This window comes from Atta colombica, unplaced genomic scaffold (assembly GCF_001594045.1).
Source record: "Atta colombica isolate Treedump-2 unplaced genomic scaffold, Acol1.0 scaffold281, whole genome shotgun sequence".
Lineage (NCBI taxonomy): Eukaryota > Metazoa > Arthropoda > Insecta > Hymenoptera > Formicidae > Atta > Atta colombica.
In genome coordinates this window covers 1,057,571-1,072,552 of record NW_017259383.1, presented here as the reverse complement: position 1 = coordinate 1,072,552, position 14,982 = coordinate 1,057,571, and the positions used below count along the sequence as shown (strand labels likewise).

Below are 14,982 nucleotides of genomic sequence, written 5' to 3'. Positions count from 1 at the left end.
TGTCGCTGGCGCAGCGTGTACCGGAGCGCCGCGGCGACAGCGACGGCGACGGCGCGTTTGTTTTTACCCAGTGTGCATTGTGGGACGGTGACTGGTGCTAAGATGGCTGACAACAGGGAGGAGATTTCGGAGCTCGTCGAGAAACGAGGTATTTGTCGGCGCGTCGCGTCCCTTACTCATCGCAATCACGTCGTACCGTGAATGCCTCGATGCCGGGCGGTGCGTCGCGCATCTCAAGACGGCCAGCCGTCGCCGCGACACGTCTTGTCGTCGGTGCACGCGCGACTGCGGCACCGCCGCACGTCGTCGGTCAGCCGTGGGCCGCGCCGCGTGCCGAGGACCATCCGCTGGACGATCGCGCGCGCGCGCCGATCGAGTTCGATTTCAACCGGGTGTCCCGTCGTCCGGGAGGTCATCCGCGTGACTCGCGACTCCACGGTGACGGCTGTCATCGTCGCCGTCACGTTTGTCTTCCTCGCCGCTCGTCTATCGGACGTCATCAGGTCCGTGCGCGTTTGACAGCGCGTTTAACCTCGCGTAATACAAACGATAATAATTCCCGAGTCGCCGAGGTGATTACTCATTAAGGTCACGCGCCGACGGCCTTGCAACTCGCGTCGCCGCGACGACATCCCCGCCAGTCGTTTGAGATTACCGTTATCTGTCTCCGTCTATCTTTCCTCCTTCCTTCGCGATTTCTCTTTTTCTTTTCCTCCTATTCGCCATTATCTTTCCGTACCGCAACGATTCGTCCTCACGAATTTAATGCCGGCTGATTCGCCTTACACCTACACGAATGTGTTCTCGTCCTGTCTTGCGTGCATCAGTTCGACACGTCAACCGCGGCGCCGCAACGTGCTTTTACCGGCCATTCGCTTCTTCGTCATCGGTGGATTCGTCAGCGTGCGCTATAATTGTGTTTCTATGTGTCGTATTAACACGTCGAATACTACACGAATTCGATCATCTCTGCAAAAATCTAAATAAACATACACACGCGTCAGATAACCTTTTCAATAAGTACATGAGTACTGGATACCTTTTCAATGACTACATCTGTTATCTCACTTGAACTAGTGACTCGTGTAACTTTTTAATTTCCGTTTTTATCAATGTAGATTAATTTTAATCTCGGTCCAACATACTCTTTATCTTTTTTTTTTTAATTCTTGGAATTAGAAAAAGATGGATTAACAGTAAACGGGCATGAGGACCGTTTTCAAAGTATATAATACCTAAGGATTAAAGTAGGTTACCAAGAGATTTCATTAATGAAATTCATGAATGAATTTCTTGGTCACCTTTAATCTTTAGTATCCATATATTGTGAAAACAGACCTAAATACTGTTTCTGTTATGAAGAATTGTCAAGTAATGTCAATCGCAATCATAGTAATCGACGTGTTAATTAGCCGAGAATCATTAAGAAATATATATGAACAATGACGAATTTAACATCAAGTTTAGAATTTTAACTTGATTAAATTATATAAGTTATAAAGATTTAATATATCAAATAGTAAGGAATAATATCGCTTCTAAATAAATTTTTATTAAAAGAGATTGTTAAAATATTGTTAAAAGAACTTTAACGAACTTTAAAGAACGTTAAAAAGAACTTAAATTGGAAGAGTTTATAATTTTGAGATATTCTGTATACATATAACAAAGTAGTGGGAATTCTCAGTGATATCGAATTTCTTAAAAAGTATTGATATAAAAGTACTTAAGTATAGATCGATATTGTGTTTATTTTTCAATATTATTTTTTTAATATTACGTTGAGCTGTCGAATTTAATTTAAATGCTGTGTCTATATTCTTTTATATTTTGATAATTATACTTTGGAATACTATAAACTTTTTTTATTCTGTTTATATTCTTTTAAGGTTTTTTTTAATTTGACAATTACTATTACGGAAGATATCGAAAATGAACTTTTTAGTTGATCAACACATTTTATCTAAATATTTTCTAAAAATGTAATTGTATACATGTGGGAATATTATGTTAATGTTTTATTGTTTCAATTTTCAAAAGATTATATAAAAATATTAAATTATTATTACTTGAATATATCCCAAATATTGGAGTATTTTCTTTCTCAGAAATAGATACTAAAATTTAAGATATATATGAGATATATATGAGATTTATATTAAAGTCTTTAATATTATATGTACTAATCTAAATATTATTTAGTGTAAATGACCGAATTAACTATTAGATACTTTATATCTTAAGCAATCATATATTTCTTATCTTATTCCAATTGTCTCTTATTATTATATACATTAAAATTTCTATTAAAGTTTTGAACTAATAAAATAATAATATTAATTTTTTAAATATTTTTATGTAATCCTTTGGACATTAAAACAATCAAAATAAGAATAAACTAGAAAATATATAATTGCCTAAGATATGAAATACTAATAGTTACTTCGGCCATTCGCACTATACTGGATTAATACCTTTAAAAAAGCTGCTTTATATAAAATCTAAATAAAATATCTAAATAAAATGATATAATATAATAATTTTGATAATAAAAAATAATATGTACATATTCTATTAAATAACATGACAATATTACAATATTACATTATTTAGTATTTAATCTTTTAAAATATTTATGTTTTTACATAAACTTCGTTTTTACATTAAATTTTATGTATAGCAATTTTTAGTATGCACTAATCTAATGTAATACAAATGACTGAATTATGAGATATTATACGAAGCAATCCTATAACGAATCAAGAATTCGAATGATCATTGCGCTCTCACTTGATATTTTTGATATAGTGATCCGTTATGTACGCGCAGTAAGATTAACTGTAATACGCGTCCAACGATGCGCCGTATCCCGTAACGATGCATGCCTTGCTTATCGGTTCGGTGCACATTTGTACACGATTCATATTCGAATCTCGTAGCTTCCTGAACGAATATCTATATTTTATACTTACCGTACAGTCCTGACGTCTAAATTATATAACCATGAGTCCTAAGTAATGTTAATCAATTTGCATGTTTATTGCATCACATTTCCCAGGCGTGCCAAAGATGTCGGATTGACAATTTTGATTTTATTTTGCGAGAAAATATACGCACGTTGAAAATAATATTTTAAAAGCGAGCGAAAGGACTTTCCAGTAAATATCGCGATTAACTTCAGTGGATTTCCTCGGATGAAGGATATTGACTCGACTTGACCAGTCATACATAAGTAAGTCGTAAGACTTTATCATGCAAGTCGCTTTTGCTTTGCGTGATTGCAACTCAGATTCCCTTATCGTGCTCTTTGATATCCGCGCGATCTATCGATTATATATTTCAGTTTCGTTGCATTATTGCGTGATCTCAATCAATTGCACAATAGTAATAAATGATTCAACGGATTCCGTGGAAAATACTTTGTTATATACTATAATTAACACAGAAAGTATATCTTTTACGAAATACGTATTAGTCACACGAGACTTTTAGAAAACAAACTAATCTTTAAAGGGTATCTATTTTTTAAATCTTGTTTTTTTTAGTATTGTTATAATTAATCATTACATTGTATTTCTTACTTCAAAATATGACATTTCAATGTTACTGTAGTAATTTTTTCATCCTGTATAGACTAATTATCTGCATTTTTTTTTGTAAATTTCTTAATTTTTCAGATTATAATTCATCAGAGCATAATTTATATCTTCATCAATCTTTTTTATTTTTTATTTTATAGAATGTTGAACCATTTATGAAAGTTGACTTTGAAAGGTGTATGTCCGAAGTTCTTATATAAGAAATAAAATTACATAGATATAAAATACAAGCTATATTTATTAACATTGTTAATATTATATATAGGGAAAAAATGAATTCGATGAGAAGGAAGAATATTCGATAAATTTTGCACAAACTCTTAGCTCGCATTAAATTCAGGTAACACAAATCACTTAGGCTGAGTTGCTCCACCTTTAAGTTTCGGTTTTCTTTTGTCCATTAATAAATAAATTACCACATAGTTTATCTGAAGATGAAACAATCGGTCTTAATAGCTAACTGAAGCTTCCTGGCACAGCATTTAATGATACATAAATATAGATAATTCCATAATTCCTACAACAATATTCTTAACTGATGACGTAATTGTTGCTATTCAGAAATATTTTCATTCATCGTATAGTCACATACATATAACACGATTGAAAGACATTGAGTTCACTTAGGAACGTATGTATGCGGTTTCCGCGTTGTAACGTCGGCTGCATACGTATCCGCCAGATGGTTCCACGTTTATCGGTATGGTTCAGCGATTTTTAACGGAAGGAAGTCGGCTGATCGTGCGTTTTTATGCGAATACTAAGCTCCGAAATAAATTCAGTAATTCTTTCGAGATATTTTTATTTATATCTATTTCACTTATGATGTTGTGATTCATGACAATCCTGCATTTTATAATCTTTTTAACATTCGTGACGTAACTTCGCATTGCACTTCAATCATTCGAGTTTCACGGTCAGGTTTCAGTATTCTTCTTTGAATAATTGAATACAAATTTATATTCATGTATTTTCATGTAAAACGATATTGTCTCGTTCCTTCCATTTGATTTTCGTTATCTACTTTTATATTTCTTTGAAAACTCTATTTTTAACTATTTTTTCATTGCGTGTTGTATTAGAAATAGGTTTATATTGTGTCGTATTATTAACTGTAATTTTAAGAATGAGCTTGTAATATTTTGCAAATTTTACATTTGCATATTCACCTCCATTGAGATGCAAAGTTCTAATAAATTCGAAATGCTAAATGAACACTTTGTGTTAAATCTTTATGTAAAACGTGAAAATAAGAAAGATAAACATGGATAACATGGATAAACTTAACATTTCTTCTTCTTTTTTTTTACTGCTACTTTAACTCGTTGCAAATATTTGTTTTCACAACATTAATGTTGTATGATTTTATCTTCGTGTATTAAATTAATGCTATTTTATCTCATATTTTCTTCGATTACTTCGATTAATCTTTGTATATTTAAAAAGATGAGATGGAAGAGTTATAATTATAAAAGTTGTAATTATCTATATAAGATATAATTAATGAGATTAAGATAATCTCTCTCTCTCAAAAATAATAGAAAAATATTTTGGCAGAGTGACTAGTAATTTTGATTTCTTCAAATGGCTTGCAGCCACAGTTTATTATATTGAGTAGCTAGTTTCATCTTTTTCATCGAGACGAATGTAAGTCTGTCGATTCGATTACTCGAAGCACCGCGCCTCTGTTTCAAATTGATAGTTCTTTGGCATACGAGTAGCAGTGTGTAACGAAGGCGTAAGTAGGTTGCAGTTATTTATTCTCGTAACACCCGTATGACTGCCTTCTCTCGGTAATGGAACGGCGTTGTTGTCCGCTTCTGTCTCCGAAGCTACGTTTCTAAACATCCATTTATTATTGACTTTGATAATTTCATCGTTCGCGGCCTATTTCCATCGTTAATCCTTCAATGTCGAATTCACGTGTCGCGTACTTAAAAAAAGCAATTTATCCTGGCCACGTATACGCATTGGAGTGACCAGAGTATCGACTTTAATCTCATTTCTTATATATAGCAAGAATAGTTTTGCTGAACTATCTAAAAATTTAGTTCGATATAGATCTGAAAAGAATTTCGTTGCTATTATACTATCAAAATAATTATGTAGGATGCTCAGCTGATCAAATACCAACATTTTTTGCAATATTGTTCATTGCTTGAATTTCCTACAATTATTTTAATATAATGCAAAATTATTTTTAGATCTTATTTGATTAAATTTTTAAATATTAGGTTTATTATGGGAAAAAGTTCGTGGCGTTTTTTTAATGCCATCTAACGGGAAAATACCTAATATGTTAGCAAAATTGTCCTTTCCTTATAATCTTAGGCATACTATATATCTTCGCGTATTCATCTTCATTTAAATCATTATACTCAACGAGAAATCATTATACTCAACTTTGAACGATGTTAGAATAATTTTATTTTCCTTGGCATGCTTGGAACTTCATTTCAACATTGTACATTGCTTCATTCAAGACTCGAAGGTGTCATATATACATACATGATATAATATTATATGCTTATGCGCGCGCACGCAACAATTCTGGTGACTCTTATTGTTGGAGAAGTACTGATGACAGACTATCCACCTAATTTTTGGAATAGAGGGGGAACATTAATTTATAAGTAATAAACGCAATTTTGCGTGATATTTCGCTCGTCAGGGTCACGTAATCATTGATGTCGTGCCGACATCAAAGGCGTAATAAACAGGAAACGGAACGGAGGATGTGGAACGTTTTAAATTGGTCGACATTTGCCGACTCGAATCGGCAGCGGGAAGTTGCTCGTGGTGTCTCTTTAATGAAATGTTGGTCTCGTGTCTAGTCATTTCGTCGCCCTCGTACCGATAGGTGTAAGTTCGCGGCTCGAGCTCTAGAATATGTGTTTGCACGCGGATTACTCAATGTAGACGGATCAATATTATACATGACTCACTACTTCTCGAATCTCGTTGCCTTGGATATGCAGATATAATGTACACTGAAAAAAACATTCTGGATGGAAAATCGACGAATCAGAAAATGCTGATTATATCATTACCTCAACTAGAATTATAATAGGTTTAATAAAAAAATTTTGATTTGTCCATTTTCAGTCAGAATTCTAATCAATGCAACCAGACTCTTTTTCCAATGTATGGATTTTTTTACAGTGCGACTTTGCTCGACTTTAATCGTGTCAAAAAAAATCTCTGACCGCAGAGATTTGTCCTTTTATCTTTCTTTTTTCTCGATTTATCTTCTTATCTTTAGATATTATATCGGATAATTTATAGCTGCCTCAGCAACGATAGATAATGGATCGAATAATAATTTATTTAATAGAATAGCTTTCTTAAGATTCGAGATATATCTTTATCGGTTCCGCTTGTCTTTATATAGATGATTTTCATCGTGCCACTAGAATAAATTGAATTTAATTAAACGAAAGTACCGCGGTTGGATCAAAGTAGCAAGCTAGCGAGAAGACGACGTAACGAGAAAATTTGCATCTCATGTGTTCAAAGTCCACCATTTCATCGCGACGTATCATGGGTTCGCAACGTGGCCGTGTTTCTCGCCCGCCAACACGCAGCGCTCACCAATTACGACCGCGTGCAGTGCAACGCTACGTAATACGTACTAATTATTTTAACACCGTTACGTAATCGCATCAGCCGGATGGTACTTTTCGGTCGCCGCTTCTCACTGCAAGAGAGATCCTTTTTGCTCTTCGAGCACATTGACCATCCGAATAAAAAAGAACAAGTAAACAACCGAACGAAGATTTTACTTTAGCTTCGCTCGTCGATGTAATTAAACATAATTTGTCTGATAAAACTCGATCGATCGATCGATCGATCGATACATGTCCTTTGATTCTCTTATTGTAATTTATTCTAAGTAGACTCGAAAATCTTAAGTCTTAAGTCTTAAACCGAAACTATCCAAACCAAGTAAACAACCTTAAGCAAATATGAATAAACAGCTTGCTTACAAGGAATATTCACATCACCGTTCGCGCTCATTGAATCAAGCTGTTCATTCGTTCACGCTTGTCTTTGAATCGAGCATTATCTGCATCGAGTTAACAATCTGCGATTTTACATACTCCTACATTATCTACTATGCGTATCCTTATACAGTTTTCTGGTTCTTTCTCTTTTTTCCTTTTTAAAAATCTTCGGATGTTGGATCCATGTCTCTTTCATAAAATTATCTTGAGTAATCAATCTATTTGATTAAATCTGAAATCTTTTCCTACTCCGCTCTTGCTTTAAAATCTGTTTTTTGTAAGCATTCGTTTGTATGTAATAAGTAACGTTTGCCTAGCTGGCTCCCCACTTAAGCAAATTCTAATGAATAAATTATACAATAGTGCGCTATTTATGCGCTCTCAAAATTCGCAAAGAAATTTTTGCGCTCATTTCATTTAGCTAAAAAAAATTTTTTTTTGTAGAGGGGGCTGAATAGGCTAACTATCAGTTAGCCTCCTCACAAAAATTTCTTTTTAAGTTAAATGAAATAAACGCAAAAATTTTTTTTGCCGATTTTGAGAGCGCCTAAATTATTAGTCTGTATTTTTATTCAGTATTTTTAAGCCGTATATAATTTTAATTTTAATTTTATTAAGCCGTTTGTAATTTAAATTCAATTATTATGTTTTATTTTGTTTAACATTGAGAATGACCCGATCAGAGTCGAAACGCCATCTGTTATCTTTGTTTAATTATATCTTTGTTTAATTATATTAATTATATTATTTACATTACATCGTTTTCTTATGACTGATAGCCCTTCTCATCACAATTTTTATTTATATTATTTGAGCCATTCTGTACTATATAATTTAAATATTTTATTTATTACGAGAACTTATTTAACAGTAATCGTTTTTTTTTTCTTTCCTTTTTTCGAACAAGACATTGATTTCTTTCTCCGTCTCTATGGTCGTTTCGAAATATATACTATGCTGTTCCACTATGCGATAATCGTATTTTTTTCGCAGGATTTTCTGTTTCGCCTTTATTGTAATCATTATTGTAATCAAACTGACTTATTGAATCTCTTTACGAAGTGAAACTCACACATATTTCCGTATGTGATAGCACTAAGATATTTTGTATGTTATCATTAGCATACGTTTCTTTTTTATATCTTCCTATCTTTATATTGTCTGTCTCTGATATCAGGTAATTTTACTTTTTTAATATTGCGAAATAAACAAAATTTCACGAAAATAATTAAGTCACAATATCGAAGATATGTATCATGATGATATAATATGATGATATAAATCCAAATTTATTTTAATACACATTGCATTAACGGATTGACACCTAAATGGAAAAAACGTTTTTGTTGAAGTATTTAAAAATTTAGCTAGATGCAGTCTAAAACTAATTTTATTGGATCATCGAAATAATTTTAGGAAGTAATTTTAGAAAGTTTAATAAGAAATTCAAGCATAATAAGTAGTTCAAAAAGTTTTGACATTCTAATGACTGTTTTGAATCTCTTATATAATTATTTTAATAGTCCAACAAAATTATTTTCAGATATATCTAGCTAACTTTATAAATATTTCAGTAAAATCATTCTTTCAAATTTTCGCCAGAAAATTTCTGCTAAAATCTGTTGCAGCAACAGCAACAGTCCTTTGAATCATATTTTCATTGTTTGATTTAAATCACCGGAAAGTGTCGCGTCGCGCACATTATGCAAAGTGGAAACAATCTTTCGCATCCCCGCCGTCTATGCATTTATATGTCTGACGTTAGAAATCGCCTCAGAGGAAAGTCTCTCCCGCTATGTAGCGCTAACGCGAGGTAACCTCCTCCCACAGTCACGTTTCTATACGTTCATATACTAAACGCAACGTGCGATCGCATGACGAACGTCGGTTCGATCGACCAACCCCGTTCATCCGATTTCTATACACACGTCGGGGCATCATCGGTCATTTGTTGTCCGCACCGCCGAGCAATTCCGCTTGTGGCCGCTCCGTGAAAGTTGTGCTCCGTGCATCGTTCGTTCGCGCGGCATGTGGCACGCTCGTGCAGTATGAGATCGTGACTTATGTTCGCTAGCATGCTAATTATCCGTGCAGCACCACGGCAAATTTTTTTTTTTTTTATTTTTTCCGTTACGAGGATATGGCGGGTCATTTCTTTCTTTATCGCAACCGCGTCCCGTGGAAAAAGCATCCCTTCTGTTAATTTGCATATAGATAGTTAGATAAAAGCGTGACTAATTATTCGATGAAGTATTCGCTATCGAAAATAATATTGTCATTCTATGAATTTTTTAAATACAAAGTTAACTTTTTGTGATAAAAGGTTATTTATATATAGATTTAATTTTAAACATTAAATATTTTGAATAAATAATTTTAAATTAATATTGTATAATAATTAAATTAAGATTATGTAAATTAATGTCTGTAAGGAATTAAAACGATAACAGAATGAATCTCATTATTGTTTGGCGTTATTAATATTAATTTGTGAAAAATTATTTTCGAGAGAGAGAGATTAAACACAAGTGGAACATGAATAAGTGACGATTTATCTCAGGCATGCTTATGTCTCGAATAAATTGTAATTTATTCATGTTCTTCCATTCCACCTGTTTAAGCTGAATTAAATCATTCAACTTCTTATGTAGATATTTTAAACAATATTTTAAATAATTCTGCCAGATGTTTTATCGCAAAAATAGGAGTAAGCTTCATCAAGAGACGTGGATCTCGCATGCACTTTTGACGCGTTGCTTAACTTAGTCGTTGGCATGCTGCCTATTTAATGTCGTCACACATCGTTTCGAACTTGTGGTTAAAAAGAAAATGTCCAACAAAATAGACGGAATGCAGCTTTCAATATCTCTTGTTGCCTCGTCTTTCTCCATCATTTCAACAACATTATTTATTGCTTTCTGAACACCAGGCGCGTGCGAGTTGCACGTGTTGCTTTTCCTCAAGAATTATCATAAATTGATTCACTTCAATATTATGAATTCTTTCCAATACTCTGGGTTCTTTTCTTTAAGTACTAGTTTTCCAAGATTATTTTACTATAAATTATATTTAATGTTGAAGTCCATCGGCATTGCAGACTGATAATCTCGACATCAAGCATCACTGCTATCAAGCAGAAATGTAAAAAGGTTGATCACACATTTCAAGACGATTTTATTTTATACGCGATCCATTTGTTGCACTGTTCGTAATCAAATTTCACGATTAAAATAGAATTCTCGAGGTTCTAATGTCTTCTTTCTAAAAGTCTGTCGTGACAGCCGCCGTTTGTTATTATTATTTTTCATAAGAACAGAAAAAGAAATGCAACGGAAGAGACAGGAGACGGTGGGGCAGCCGATACATCGACTCGGTCGACTCAGGATGAAATGGGGGGCTTGATTCATCGTAGAGGCCGCACACTCGGCTTCACGCAGCCGTAGAGCGAATCTCGTCTGTCCCGATCCTGGATTCGAGCGCGCACGAGTCAGCCAGACAGCCAGTTTGTTACGCGTCTTCCGCGCGAAAGTCAAGGACGCGCGAACGAGGTTCCGTAGTTCTCCCCGACCTTCGCGAGCGCGCGTGTATGATAATCACAGTCGATCGTGTGATTTGCCGAGGTCAGTGATTTTGTTGGACGAGAAAGAGGATCCCGCGATTGTCAATCCTCATAACTTTCCTAAGTTAAAAGTCGACTTTTCCCCATTTCAGTCCCTCGATTCTTTCCCAGTGAGGCTCTAAGCAATTTCATGAATATTTACTTACCAATATATCTTTGCTGCTCACTTTGAGGGAATAAAAAATTTGATAGTGTTGTTACACTTGTTACAGTGGAATAGTGCGTGCTAGAAAGTTTGATAAAAAAAAAATATAACGTCGCGAAAATAAGGATTAAACGGAGCCGGTGGCGAAGGAAATTTCGAATAGAAACTAAATTGATGCTAAATAGAAAACGGAGAGAATATTTCAATAATCACATACAATGAAACACCTCTGCATTGCATTTGAATATATTGTCTGACTGTCAAACGATGTTACATCGTTGCATAAGTTATTCGTGCATCAAATTTACAAATTTGCAAACTACTGTAAAGTGAAACGTAATTCTATGTATTGCGCATTCTATTCATATAACTTTATTTACACAAATTCACTCAGAACTTTATGGCACGTGCATGAATTTCATTTTAAATTCTCTTCGCCATTCTCCGATTATCGTATTTTCATTTTTTTCTTCATATATTTTTTACGTCAATAACTAATTATATTATTATATAATTACATAGTTATATTGTTATTAATATCAATATTATTATATATAATGAAATATAACGATATCCCATCGATTTTGTCAATATATTTTAATGCATTATTTTATATATCGTTAAATATAAAGTAAAGTATGAAGTAAACTCTCGTTTATAGTCTCAGTGTGAGACCAGCGTGAAATCACTTTAACACGACGACATAAATTGCTCCCGATCTCTCCATAACGAAGGTAATACGTGCCTACACAGTGTCCTAAATTGATGATTCACTGAGCGTTCATCGAGGGTTCGTAACACTCGAAATTGTATCATTCCGCTTACCTTTCTCGATTGTTCACGATTGGATAATTTCGGGATTCCTCGATTTTATCTCCCTTCCGTGAAAATCGTGAACACACCCCGTTGTTTCCGGTGATTAGTGTGAACGACTGCGAATCGAATAGTAACTCAGAATGGTAGTCGCAATGGTCGCTGAATATGGACAGTCTGATTTAGGTATGTCTGATTGATTGATTGATTATAATAGGAAAATATTAAAATTGCTCACACGTGCTTAAATCTTAAACTTCAATTGCTTTTCCATTTTTATTTTGTAAAGATTTTTATTACATATTATATGTAGTAGTTGTCAAATCTTTCCTTTAAAACGACTCCTAGATTATCTCCTTAATTATTCTCTCTTTAATTATTGTACATTGATTACCTGGAGGCTACATTGAGGTTTTAGATTATTTTTTTAAATTATTTAAAGGAGATTAATAATATTGTACAAGATAATATAATAATATTGTATCTAGGTTGTCGTTTAAGTTTTTAAAATTTTTTATTTACATTTTTGTACAAAATACATTGCATTCAGATTTATCACCAAAGGGAAATCGACAGCTACGCAAATAGCATATTGGTGTTAACTCGCATAATTATTGCGCAATAGTATTTCTTGTACACATGTTGATAATAATGAGTATAATGTACGATATAGCACGTGTAGAGATGCGATTTATCTCGGCCATACGAAGGAAGCAAGAGATTTGTTCTAATGAATTGCACACTGCTAAACAAACTCGAGCGAACGACCTGTAATTATAAGCGATTGTATTATGCTGTAACGAGGCAAGATGAAAACGCTGGGTGAAATAGGTCGACTTTAATACTCTGATCGATTATTACTTCCGCTCAGCAAAATATTGATACTGATTACATCTATAAAAAATATAAAAATTTAACTTTAATAAGCCTCATATAATAAACCTTAATTAATGATCAAAATAAAATTTAATCGAATACACACACACACACACACACACACACACACACACACACACACACACACACACACACAATATAGTAAAATTTATGTGAATGTAGATAAAAAACAGGATCAAAACGCATACTTGTTAATCTCGATGTACAAATAATCTCTGTAGTAAAACAATTATTCTTTATGGAACATTTTAATCTTTGATCATAATCTCCTCCAGCCATACCTTTAATCACGGAACTATAAGTTTTACTATAATTATTATACTATAATTATCAATGAGAAATAGGTTTAGATAACGAAGAAATTATTATTAAATTGATTGCACATGTACAGAAAATTTCAAAATAATAGTTCAAGTACAATTTGAGTTTCGTAAGATACAACATAATCTCCTCCTTCATTCACTTATCATCTAATCGTCTGCAGCAGTTCCATGATTAGGAGAGCGGGATTGTAATTTCCGCGCTAATTTTACCATTCGGAGCACGTTTGCTCCGTCTAACGCGGGGCAGGTTGCTTTATTTGTAGTCGAGTGCCATAATTGCAAGGTACACATACACGTATGGCATTCGGCGAAAAGTACGTTGAAGTCCTCGGAGACCGACTAGTGCGTTCACGCGCGGTTGAAAGTCCTCCACCATCGATCGTTCTGGAGAACTCGATCGTGTTGCGCGATACGTAATCGCTTGACGGCTGAAAAAAACTGCGGGAGAGACGACTCCGCGGTACTCGAGATGGAACCGGCTTAATGGCATTCCGCCGGCCTGATGCCCCTGCAAGACCCGCCTCACGTCGAACCGAAGGCACGGTAGATTGAAATTCGTTGCGGCGAATTCCGCAATCAGCTTGTCCGACGTCATCACCCGTCGAATCGCGTCATTAACCCCTTAACATTGTGATGTTTCGCCTGCAGCACGAATCAGTTCGTTTAAAATCTGGGCGATTCTTTCGCGATACAAAGATTACCTTTAACAGAAAAAGCAGCTTTGGAACCAGTATAAAATTTTTTAATATGATTGGTCTTGCTCTTAGTTCCTCTTGAATCTAAATGTATAAACCAATTATATTTAAAAAAATCTTACAACGATTGCAAACTTTTTATACTGAATGCAGTCAAAGTATTCGCAGTACAAAAGAGATTAGCGTGGTGAAGAAGTTAGCTAATGAGAAATCTTGACTTAAAAATGATCGTGTAAGAGGCACAGGTTAATTGTAACCGGATATCAAAATTATATTTTGTTTCCAGAGGATAGTTTATTTATTTGATAAATGAAGTAGTATATATTTTTGTAGATTTAGATTAGATTTAGATTTTTGTATATTTTGAAGATATCAAGAAAAACATGTAGGAAATGTATGTATTGCTCCTTATACAAGAAGCGTAAATTTCGATTTACCGTAATAATATTCAGATTGAATTTTTTACAATGATCTTTCCTTGATTAATTAACAAGATGACATTGACCGCGATTGGTGTATTTATAGCGAGAAAGTCGCGACGCGAAATATCATCTCGGCTAATGTCTTCTAATTAAGCGTATGCTATTCTCGGTGGTAATTAGCTATAGGCATTTATTCCTAATTATTCCTAATTACGTCGGGCGCAGAATAAATTGGAAAACGATTCCTCATATTATTACCTAATGCTTTTCACAATACATTGTTCAGGTACATTGTTCAGGTTGCTTATCAGTATTTTCCTGAGATTGTATTTTTTTAATTCTTGGTACTAGCGAAATCTCACATATCTACGTGAGAAATTTAAATAAATAGAAGTAAGAAAATTACGGAAAATAGGCTAACAAGGGTTTTTTTTAGTAATATCCAGAATATCAGTTATTATATAT

General features: G+C 34.0%; 1 protein-coding gene across 2 annotated transcripts in view; it reads left to right on the top strand.

Moving 5' to 3' along the window:
- Positions 1 to 67: 67 nt before the first annotated feature.
- The window catches only part of LOC108689921 (ensconsin), a 174,772-nt gene continuing 159,857 nt past the window's right edge, over positions 68 to 14,982 (top strand). Inside the window, exon 1 of one of the 2 annotated variants that reach the window (XM_018196895.1) lies at positions 68 to 148. In XM_018196895.1, coding sequence (XP_018052384.1) covers positions 103 to 148 — 46 coding nt within the window. In that variant the 5' untranslated portion in view covers positions 68 to 102. The remainder of the gene's footprint in view (positions 149 to 14,982) is intronic. The other variant, XM_018196893.1, reaches the window with a different exon arrangement.